The sequence below is a fragment of the Lemur catta genome, chromosome 23 (assembly GCF_020740605.2).
Source record: "Lemur catta isolate mLemCat1 chromosome 23, mLemCat1.pri, whole genome shotgun sequence".
Lineage (NCBI taxonomy): Eukaryota > Metazoa > Chordata > Mammalia > Primates > Lemuridae > Lemur > Lemur catta.
In genome coordinates this window covers 1,543,520-1,555,549 of record NC_059150.1, presented here as the reverse complement: position 1 = coordinate 1,555,549, position 12,030 = coordinate 1,543,520, and the positions used below count along the sequence as shown (strand labels likewise).

Genomic DNA, 12,030 nt, shown 5'->3' with positions numbered 1-12,030 from the left:
GCAGATCGGAGGACATAGAGCAACTTTCCCCTCTGGATTTTACCAGGCCATTTCCTCTCCCTCCCTTTGTCTCTCCTCTCCCTAACAACATGCATGTATTGCTTTAGTCAACCAATATTTCATAGGCACTTACTATTTCCAACACTTGCATAAAATCACAAACTTAGAAACTGCACAAATAATTCAAAGAAAAACTGTTCTGATAACTTCAGAATTTACAAAAGACAAGTTTTGCCCAATATCACTTAAATTAACATTTCTCTGCCAACCTGTCATATTAAGAGAACTAGCATCATCCAGGGGGTCCGGGGATACTCGGGTTGAAGTATTGCCTGGACTAAGAGGAGGTGTGGGCTCTGAGGAGTCATGTTCTCGTTCAGAGATGCTTGCAGGTAAGAATGCAGTGGTGCGAGCAGGTAAGGGGTCACTTGGAGACAGGGCACTGGGCTTCTTAGTTGTGTTCAGTCCTGTTATATTAATAGGAGATGGAAGAAGGAGAAAATAAATATGTGAATCATATCCTGAAACACGTGGTCATCTGAGTAGACTAACTCCCCAGTGTGTATGTGTATATATATACATATATATTCACACAAATGCACCATATATATGTGATATATGGCATATATATGTATATTGTGTGTGTATATCTATTTATAAATGTATAGATACATATACACATGCATATACACATACATGCATAGAGAGATATATGTATAATATATAGAAATAGTCTACAGAAATGTCTTCAACTTCATGATGACAAAAGAAACACAAAGTAAGATACTGAAATAACATTTACCACAGTTTAAGTTTACTCTAAAAAGAGGAAAAATCAAGGTGATAGTGAAAGAGGTACATGAACAGTTGGTATGAGTGTACAATGGTAAAATCTTTTTGTAGGACAAATTAGCACTATGCACTAAAAGCCTTTAAATTATTTTGTGCTCACTCTTTTACTGAAAAAGAGTGTAGTTCTTTATAAAAGAATAGAGAAATACACCAATATTTTTTTAAATCATGTAATCTCTGGATGTTGGGATTACAGAGTTGCAGTTTTTTCCTAAAGTTTCTATGTTTAATGTGTATTCACTTCTTTGAATAGCAAAATGTATATTTTTATATATTTAAGTAATCAAAAGCTGAGCTATATCACCAAAAAAAGTATTTTAATTAATTCAGTTCAACAAGATTGGGCAAAAGAAAGATTGGGAAGAAGGAAAGAATGGGAGAAACTGGAAAAGGAGTAGACGTGGTAAGAAAGGGAAGAGTTAAGAACTAAAACTGAGATATTACTAAATAGGGAATTAAGAAAATGGAAACAGAAATGATACAAAGAAATCATTCATTCGTTAATATCAAAGGTAAAGTGAATTTTTACTAAATACAGATAAAGGCCAACTGAATTACAGTAAACTGCCCCAATGCCAAGGTGCACGAAATATTGCAGAACTATTCTGTGATTACAAAACTCCAAAATGATAGCACAGTTGTTTTGTATGTTATTTTCCAATGAAAAATTTCAATTTCTAGAATTTTATGATCCAATAACTCACACATGAATCCATCTAGTAATAAACCTTCGCCCACAATTACATGTCAGTATATCCAACTAAGTCCAATAATACACAAGTAGCTCCCTCCAGTCTTACCTCAAGTCTAACTTCAGTATTCTCTCATCTGATATGCACTGAATAAAAGGAAAGGAGGGAGGGTGGAAGAAAAGAAAGGAGGAATGTGAGGGCCAGAAGGAAGGGAGGAACTAACAAAGGAAGAAAGAAAAGAAGGAGGGAGGGAGGCAGGGAGAGAAGAGTAGGGAGGAAGAAAGACTAGAAGGAAGGAGTTTAAAATCCTTTCCATTAATATTAATTCATTGTCATCACTATGGATTTGACAATTATTAATTTGTTATTTGTAAGTTAAACCAACTCCGGTGTTGGCAAAGTCCCAGTGATCCCTTTTCCTTTCAGAGTAAATGTACTTTATCATCCACTCCCACTGTCGTTAGATCTGAATTACAAAGAATAGAAAGGAAATCACTCCAAACAGCACATGGAACAGTGCTGTGCTATTTGGGAGCCTGCCATTCCTATGTCTTCTAGTCAAGCAAATGCAGTCCCAGGTGTGTGAAGAAAGGCTGTCCAGAGAACTCTTTAATATCCTTGCACACACCTTAAACTCAGTGCACATTCCCTGGTTTCACAAGGAAGAGTTTGGTTTAAGATTAGAAAACATGTTTCAATTTTCAATTCCACGTTGTACCCGAACCTCCACTTTAGAGATGCTACTGGTTTCCACTGATTACATTGTTGTTTGCAATATTTGGGAAAGAACATTCTCATTTGCATTTTAGGTCACGATTTTAACTCACCTGGTTTCATCATTGGGAGGCTTGTTATAACAGAGTTAGTGCAATAATAGAAACTCTCTCAATAATGTGATGAGTCATCTACCATTTTAAACATTCACTTCAGTTCTAACTGATAGCCACCCCTCTCCTGCAAAAATAACCAGTTGCTATGGTTGAGATGCACTTAATCTTCTCTAAAAGGTGGAGATGCTAAGTTGCATTTGAGTAGGTAGTATAGACCAACTACAATCTGCTATAACATAAAACTAATATTAGATCTTTTAAAAAATAATATGATACGCTTTGATCATCTCCTACACAGATTCAAGAGTATTTTCTGTTGATGTTTACATAGTTCTTTGTTTCCATCATTTGAAAAAAATTTTATTTAATGACAAAAATAATTCCTTTAATAATTCAATTTTCAGAATGTGTCAAACATGCCTCACTTAAAAATCTGTATTATAATTATTAAATCAGAATTGTCTTAGTGGTTTTACTTACCTTCTGAACACATACTGTCAAGCATGTGATTAATCAGGAAATAAATAATAATATATTTTCAATAACAATAACATTTGAGTGATGTGATTTATCTTTAACCACATGCAAGTTAATTTTTCTCTCTTGTTTTGCATGTAATATGTATGAATTTGCTGCATCTTTGTTGCTTAAATTTAATTTGTCTCAGGATTAAGACATTTGTTAAGACTATTAATTCAACTATACCAGCAGAATTTGGAAATGGTTGTTACAAAATAACTTAATAGTATCAAAGCTTTTGAATATCTTTGAAAAGATAAATGCTCTTGAACAATTATGTATATATATTATATATATGTGATTGTCTATGTTTATACTTCTCTCTAATTTCTCAGATAATTTCTTAACCCACTTTTGTGATCTAACTTAAATGTATGTATTTTTAGTGTTAATATATTCTAAGAGATTGGGATCCTGCCAGGTGATTTACTATCAAGTTTAGTAAAATTACTCTTTTTACACAATAATGTATACACAAATATAATAATATGTTCAGGTAGTTATTAAACTTTATCTCTTATAAGCATAAAGTTTAAAAACAAATGTCAAGAACCATTCATGATTATAAAAATTCATCCTTAAAAATGATTTCATTGAATAATAACAGAAAATTTTATCAACATTAAATATATAAACTTTGTAATAAAGAAATAAATAAGTAAAATGTAAATATTAATTCTTACCAATAGTTGGATCAGGTGAGGTTTGCCCTATAAAAAGAAAAACAAAAACCTCTTAGAAAGTTTCAAATTTCATACATATGCATGTAAATATATGTTAGATATTTATACATATATCATCTCCACATTAGAACATTCACAAAGTGAATTTCAGTACCTTTTACCCTAATAGAACTATATTCCTTCCCTTAATATCATCTTTATAAAGCCCAAGTATGTCAAAACTATGTTATGACTTTTTCAACTCCCAGGCAAAATAAGAAAAGTAATACACTAAAGGGGAACTATTGGGATTAATTTCAATCCTGCAACAGTCTTTGGAAAGACTTTTGAAAAGAATTTTTCCCAAATGCATTCATTTATTGAGATAGTGATTATTTATTGAGCACCTACTATGTGCTAAACATTGTGCCACATGTCGGGATAGAATATGACCAATATAGAGAAATTTGCTACCTTCCATGAGCTCACTTCAGTGTGAGATATAGACCAAAAATAAAAATCCGTATAGTATGATGACGGGTGAGACAGAACATGCTATAGGAGCACAGACATCTTATTTAGGCTGCCAGAGTTGGAGGCTGGCTGGTGGAGGAAGTGTTCAAGAGGCTTTCATGGATTCACTTAAACTATGACCTAAAGGATTACATATAACTAGCTTAGTCCTAAAGGAATAAAAATCAGGGATTTTTTTTACAGGCTTTAGATAGCCATTGGAGGGATGTTTTTTAGAGGAAGTCTGATGGAGAAGCATTTGAATTTTAGATCAACCTTTTTGTGAAATAAAACCTGGACTACCGGAAGGCAAAGCTGGGGTCAGGAAAATCAGGAGACTAAGAGGAAAGCAAATGAAAGAGACAACGTCCTATATGAGGAATGAGTATGAGTAAATGCAAGAGAGAAATCGAACATCTGACGATAACAGCTTTGGAAGAAGAGCCAAGGAGAAAATATTCTAGGTCCTGATAAGAAGATTAAAATTTTTCTCGAGCATAATGGAAGCCATTGGACCAACGGACATAAAAGAGAAATCACTGTGATGACAGAAAAAGAGGAATCTTAGTGTCACCTGTATCAGCTCCACCAACAGTTTCAAAGACCACTATGCACCATTGTACTTGATAGCTTGTTGCCACCACAATATTTAAAACAAGCAATATAAAAAATTTCATAAAAGGAAGTTACAATTCATCATATATTTGCTGTAGAAATGAGACTACTGGTGAAACACTATGTGAAACTATTTCTTTTTTAACAAAAGAACTGTGGATACCAGAGTAAATGTGCTAAAAATGTTTCCAACCAATACACTATTCATCAGACTACATACATGTTAGATGCATCAGAAAAATTAATTTAATGCCAAGCTGTTGAATAGAAATGAATGTTTTTTTAAGGAAATACATGACGCATCGTATTTCAATCTAAATCCTGAAAAAGAGAAGAGGTGAATTACCAGAATGAAGAGGACAATTTCTAGAGATTTATCTTTTTAAAAGAATAATTCAGAAATGATATTTTATTATTACTAATTGCTAATATTTACTGAGTGTTGAATGGGTGCCGGGCACTAGATTAAGATCTCTGCTTGTATTTTGTCTCCTAAGCATCACAACAACCCTGAGAAGCTTAGAAAAGTCAAGTGCCTTTGCCCAGCTCCCAAGGCCAGTGCGTGCGAGCCCAGGCTTGAACCTGGGCCCACCTGAGCCCAGGCTCTCAGCCCTCAGGGGGTAAATTCTCCCTCAGCCCCCACCAATTTGTCCTCACAGCCTTTCCTCTTTGCCTCAGCTTTTCAGCATGGAAGTTCTTTTAGCCAGTGTTTTAGGTTCCATAGAGAACGATGTTTGTTAAAAACGCATAAGCTAAGGAAAAAAGCATCTTATTCAGAATTTGACTGACAATTAAGTTACTGGTAGTGCTATAAATGCTAAAATAAACTGAACCCTAAAAATGGATATTCAAATTAAATCATAATTTGCTGAGTAAATGCTCTATAATAGCACAGACAAATATGAGTGAAAATTCAGAGGTGTGTCAATTTAATTTACTACAGAATATTATTTTGTCAGGAAAGCGGATGAAACTACAGTGACGTCCAGTGAAAGTATAATTCACAGACTCCTTGTTTAGCTGTGAAGTGGTTTCTGGAGCTAGGGAACAGAAGAACATATGCATACATATATTTTTTTCCTGATCTAATCATGGCTCCATATTCAACATTTCCCCAAATCCTTTAATCCTTAATGCAACAAAATTTAACATCCCTGGAAAACAATATCTAAAGATCCATTGTATTTTCCTTCTTCTTATGGTCATACTTAATTCCGGTAAAGGCGTCTCGAATTGAATATGCATTTTACTTTACACCCATTCATCTCTGAATATGATTCTAAATTCCTTCACTGAGTGATTTTTAGGTTATGTTAAAACATTGTAACTTATGCTATATTTCATTTTCTTTACGTAGAATTTCAAATATTCACAAACACACACACGCACACACATACACACACACACCTTTTTATTTTTTGAAAGAAAATTCCAAGACTTCAACATCACTGTTTAGAATCAGTGTGAGACTAACATTGCTTGTTCTCATTGTTACAAAATCTCTACAAGCAGATTTTCAGTGTCAGTAACACTTTTAGGCAACATGATAAATGACATAAAAATGTTTTAGCCACTGAAAAAGTCTTACATGATGACTCTAAAATAAAATTTTAAAATTGAAGGCCCACTCCAAAATTTAACCCAACGTTCTGGAAAAAATACACAGGCACTACAATGATGCAGCTTGAAGCAACACATACATTTCATCAAGCCGTATCTACTAAATTACATAAATTTAAATTTTTTTCATTAAACAAAATCAAAATATTTAACAAGTCTTAATATAGGAACACAATAAACGTGACCTACATTAAATAGCTTAGGGGAAAACAAAAAAAAGCTAAATAATGTCTAAAGGACATGCCATCCCACCCCCTCAAATCATCTAATGACTTTTTCATAAATGTAAGCAGTACACTAATAAATACTTCTGTGGATAGGACCTCTACACATAAAATAAGGTAGAAGGTAGATGAAGTTACTGAAATATTTGGAGGAAACCGTACTATCAAATGTCTGCAATAATTTATTAATGTCTCTATTACGTTTTGTAATTCTTCCTAAATTATATGAACAATGACTTCATTGTTGCATTTTGTGTGTGCAGACATTATCAGAACATTACCAGCATCATAGGTAGAAACAACTGTGTTGAATCCTTATGGTTAAACCAAAAGACCTGATATTAACATTGGTTGTGTGAAATATTTAATTATTTCATGACCTACCCACCCATTTTGCTGCCGTGTATGGTCACAGATTGATCTGGCCAACACAAAGCAAATGAACTAATGCAATTATCTCAGTTGTATCTTGATGTACAAGATATACCCTAGTTCTCATATTACATAAAAGCAACAATATACTGTTAGTGGAGTCAGACAGATCTGGTCAAACCAAATAAAACCTTTACATAAAGTACTCAATAACTAGTATACAATATATGCAGGTTTAATATTAGGAGATTGTATTAATAAAAATAATATTGCGATATATACAAACATTATATATGAACAATTCTTGGAAATTTAAATATAAGTAAAAGAAAAATACGTCAAATAGCACTGGGAATTAAGCGGGCACACGTACAGGTGTATGACAATAAAGAAAAGCATCGGTATTTCTAAAAGTATGAAGTGCATTGAGCTTTCTCTTAAATTCTATAAGCACATCACATAAATACAATAAAATAGAGTGCAGCATATCATATGTTACAGAAACACTTTGGCTTTACTCTACTAGGGACAAATTTTTTTACACTTTTTTACTTAAGTGCCTTGTATTTTCGTTATTGAGGCAAAAGACTATTCAGTGATATTTCAGTAGGTGGCACCATAGCCCCAAAAATCTGTAAATCACCTAATTCCGAGCTCTTTTTCCCATTATAATCCTGTTGTGAATCACCAACGGAATTGACTAGATACATTAAACAGATGAAAATGTAGATAACAGAACACTTGATCTTCAAAGCTGTGTTATCCTGACACATGTATTGTTACTGAATTTACCTTTCCCAATATGTTTCTTTTACAACTCAAAATGTTTAAATGATCACAAATCAAAGTTACCTTGAAGTCACACCCCTAAGTCCCCGATCAGAGATTTCAGCAAAAACTAGGAATCAATCTGAGTGGAAATGGCATTTCAAAAGGCATACTTGGGCTTTAAATACCACCCGGCCCCCCACCCCCCAAAAAAGGAATGGAATGCTATTTCCAAGGGGATTTAAACCTGTCTGGTTCTGCAAATCTGAGAAAAGTACAAGGACAGAAGGGTAAAATAGAATAGATGAAATAAATACTTATTCTCAGCATCTGCCCTAAAATGAATGGTGGCATGTTTTGAAGATTGAGAATTCATAGCTGACCTCCATAAACATAAAGGCCTTAGAATGGTGGGAAAATCAAATCAAGACAAAAAATCAGGGTCAGCTGCAACAGATGTGAATGGCTTTCCTTTCTCAGTAAGCCATGATCATAATAAAGTACATAATAAAAATAAAAGGATTCTACTTTTATTTACTCCATAAACCTGATCCACAGGTATATGGTCCACAGACAATAAATCCAACAAATCATATCAAATTAATGAGCATTTATGGGGTAAATTCTCCGTGCAAATGACAAACCAGGTATTATCAGGACTTCAGAGAATCACAGGAAATAGCCTACCCCACTCTCCCTTGGTAAATAAAACATCAGTAAATATAATAAAGATAGCAACAGTTTATTGAAATGTTATGTAGCAGACACTATGCACACCTTTTTTTATATATTTTTTTTTTCATTTAAACATTCCAGCAAGCCAATGAGTTAGCAATTATTTTTCCTATTTTATAGGGAATGAAACTGGGACCTAAAGAAATTTAATAAATTGCTCATAGTCACACCCTAAGGAAGTGTTATATTTGAAGTGGTATCTGTTGAATAATAATTTTCTTAATGTAGGCTTTATGTTAAAACATTGAATATATTAATATTATGCCTGGAATCTCAAGAGTAAAACAGTTGCTGTTTATCACCAGAAAATAATGCCAGAGATTATTATCCCATAGAAACATGGGATCTTGATGACGTGTACTGACATGTAGTTCACTTGATAGTCAAGGAAACCAGGACTCAGTGAGCTCACATGCCTCTCTGACTTCATTCACTCTAGTTAAGGCCCATGAATTTACAAGCTCCACCAATGCCCAGAGAATTTCAACATGCTTTTTTTTTTTTTGCAGTCTTATTCTTAAATACAAATGGACATCCAAGAAACACTAGACCAAAGCCTCTAACAATAAAGACAGAGATCAAATAAACAGAAGAAGGACGTGGGAGAAACAGAAACAGTGCAAAGAGCAGAAGAAACAATAACCAACTATAATTCACACTCTCAGAAATGAGTCAACATTGGATCCATGAACAAAGAGTAGGAGATTATAAAAAGCAATATGTCAAGACCAAAAAAGGAAGTCGATAGATTCTGGCTAAAATCTTGAAGAAAAAAAGAAACAGCAGTACAACAAAAAATACCATTTAAAAATGGCAGAATATCTCAGTGTTTGCTTTTGCTTCCGGAAAGCAGGAATGCAGGGTGGGGAAGGTTGGGAGCAAAGGACTGCTTTCATTCACCATAGGCCTTACAGTGCTATTTGAACTTTCAAATTATGCACATACGCATTAATAAAAATACAAATAATAAAGAAAGGTGTCGGTATGTAAAACTAGTTGAAGATAAAGAAGGCAAACGTAGGGCCTTGAGGTGAAATAAAATTAAAAAATTCATTATTTTTAAAAACACCAATCCTATCTAGCTGTCTCCCAAAGAATTGTCATATGCAATACCATCATAAGTACCCACACTCTTTTTCACCGATGGACACATATGAGTATGCACACAGATGCCTCTAAAACCAGGCGCACATTTATAGATCTTATATATATGACTTAAAACATCATGTTACCAATTTCAGGCAGACTGATTAAACAAATAACAAAAAATTAACAGAGGCTAGATACCCATCTATGAAAAACTGTCTATGTTGTCTTTTTTCTATTTTTAACATATTTCCCTACAAATTGGGGGGAGAAACTAGATTATCACTTCCTGTGTACTGATGGCTACACTGAAGTCTTTGATTTATATTCACGAGTCTTTAAATGTGCTGTAGTCAAATTCGTTTCAGAAGTAATTCAAACTACAGGCCCTGTGGGGAGATTTACAAAATGTGCTAGCATGTTAAAGGCATAGGTAGCTTTGCTAAACTCAGGATCTCTTAAGAGTATTTGCCACAAACCTATTTTTGTCCTGGACGTTCTCATGGGCATGACCACCATGGACTGCAGTGTTCCTGTGAATATAACTTATGAAATTCTGGTTTGTATCAGTTATGTGTGTGTGTGTGTGTGTGTGTGTGTGTGTTATCAGTATTATAATCCTGATTAATACAAAACATCAATTCTATATTCATGTTAATCCTGGCTGTGCATTAGATTAAAAGCCCAGACAGCTGGGCGCTACCTCTGGCAGCTCTGATTCAGTAGATCTGTGGTGTGATCCGAGCCCTGGTGTTTTCCTGCAGCTCTGATAGTGGCTCTGATGGGGAACGAGGGTTGAGAACAACTGGGGAAGAGGCTTCCTCACCCATGTTCTCTTGTGAGACATTTCCCAGGACAGCTTTATCCCCAGACTAATTGTCCTTTTGTTTCTTATGAAAATGTCTGTTTCATTTATCGAAACCTAGGGATACATACCTGATTTATAATATACACTTCAGATAGCAAAGACTATTTAATTTTACAAATCACTTAGTAAACATAAGTTTTTGTAGCTGTTTGCTTCCTCTAGGATAGGTAAAGATCACAGTCAAAGAAATACAAAGAATCATCAAAGGATGTTTGCGTAAGTGGTGAGATTGTTTTGTTAGCGTCTTGAGTGCTATGAATGATATTTATTACTTAATAAGCAGCTACGACACAGATGGCACTGTGTTAAATAATGTTACATATTATTTTATCTGATCATTAGAGAAATCAGAGTGTCATGCATTAAACTGTATTGCTAAAGAGCGCAAATGGCTAGCCAAGGACTGCAAAAGAGGTACATTCTCCTGTAAAACAGGAGAGAAAAAGTGAACAGGCCTATAACAAACTAAAACGATGGCATGAACTTGTCTATCCTTCAGGATTTGCACCCAAATCCTCAAAGAAGGAAAAACAGTAGAACATGTTTGAAACTGTTATGCTCTTTTTATGTCTGTGCTTTAAAACCAGACCAAACCAACCCAGCAAACAAAAGCTGATCAAACTGCACCCTGTAGAAGGGGTGGGGGGCGGAGGGCGTGGCCGAGGGGTGAGACCCCCAGAGAGAAGGATCTCTGCTGGGAGGCGCAACATCTGTGCATTCAGTCTAGCTCCACAGAAAACTGTTAACAGCAGCATCCACGACGCTTTCTAAATGAACTAGGAGGAAAATCAGAATTGTACTATTTTCTGTGAACTTGCTACAAGATCATAGAAAATTACCAGCAACTAAACGGCAGGTTACAGGGAGCCCACCTAGCAGAAACTCGTCTTCCATCTCACAAACAGGATCAAGTGTTTGCTGAGGCTGCTCAAAAGCCTCCGCCTGCTGAAACTGAGACGAAGGAAAGCAAAGACTGATAAATGCACTGCTAATGTCTTATTTCCCTTTAATGAAAGCTCTGAACAGAAACACTTGGTTTACTTTCGAAATCATTAAAGGAACCCAGGCATCATCATGGGAAAAGCTACACTTCGAAACAGAAAAGGTTTTTCTGGGTGTTGTTCTCACAAGACCGCTGTTTGCACAGCTACAAGCTAACAGCAGTGTCTTTCTTTGCTGCTCTTGTGGTTTCTTCTCTTGGCGCACTTCTGTTTTTCTGATTCTAAGTCTTTACAGGAAAGGAAGAGGTGCAGCTCGTGCGGTTAAGCTCACAGGCGCTTCCAAATGGTGCAATCGGTTGCCATGGCACCGGCATCATCAGCCCTATCTCACGCTGAAAACCACAACTTCTCTAGCTGGTGTCGAAGCTGCCTGATTATGCATTTAACTGCTACAAGATACTGAATTTCAGGTTGATTTGTTTCGGCTTCAGTGAAAATTTATTTCAAAGGTAAAGTTAATTTTTTGTTATTTCTTGTTTTATTTCGGAAGCACTTCAATTTGAAAAGCACTTGCAAGCGACATTCTAATAATGTCATCCCTGCCCCATGCACCCTGGCTACTGTTACATCAGTCTACTGTTAAAATGTGCTCGGATGTTTCTTTCCTGTTAAGATATTTTACTAGGGGATTCCAAACTCTTTACTATCGGCTATACATCATCAGTTCCTCTTC

General features: G+C 35.1%; 1 protein-coding gene across 6 annotated transcripts in view; it reads right to left on the bottom strand.

Moving 5' to 3' along the window:
- PTPRC (protein tyrosine phosphatase receptor type C) overlaps positions 1-12,030 on the bottom strand; it is a 103,729-nt gene that overhangs the window by 53,612 nt on the left and 38,087 nt on the right. For 3 of the 6 annotated variants that reach the window (XM_045536322.1, XM_045536321.1, XM_045536319.1), the window contains 2 exons: positions 3,577-3,603; positions 270-467 (listed from right to left, as the gene is read on the bottom strand). In XM_045536322.1, coding sequence (XP_045392278.1) covers positions 270-467; positions 3,577-3,603 — 225 coding nt within the window. The remainder of the gene's footprint in view (positions 1-269; positions 468-3,576; positions 3,604-12,030) is intronic. The other 3 variants (XM_045536323.1, XM_045536324.1, XM_045536325.1) reach the window with 1 other exon arrangement.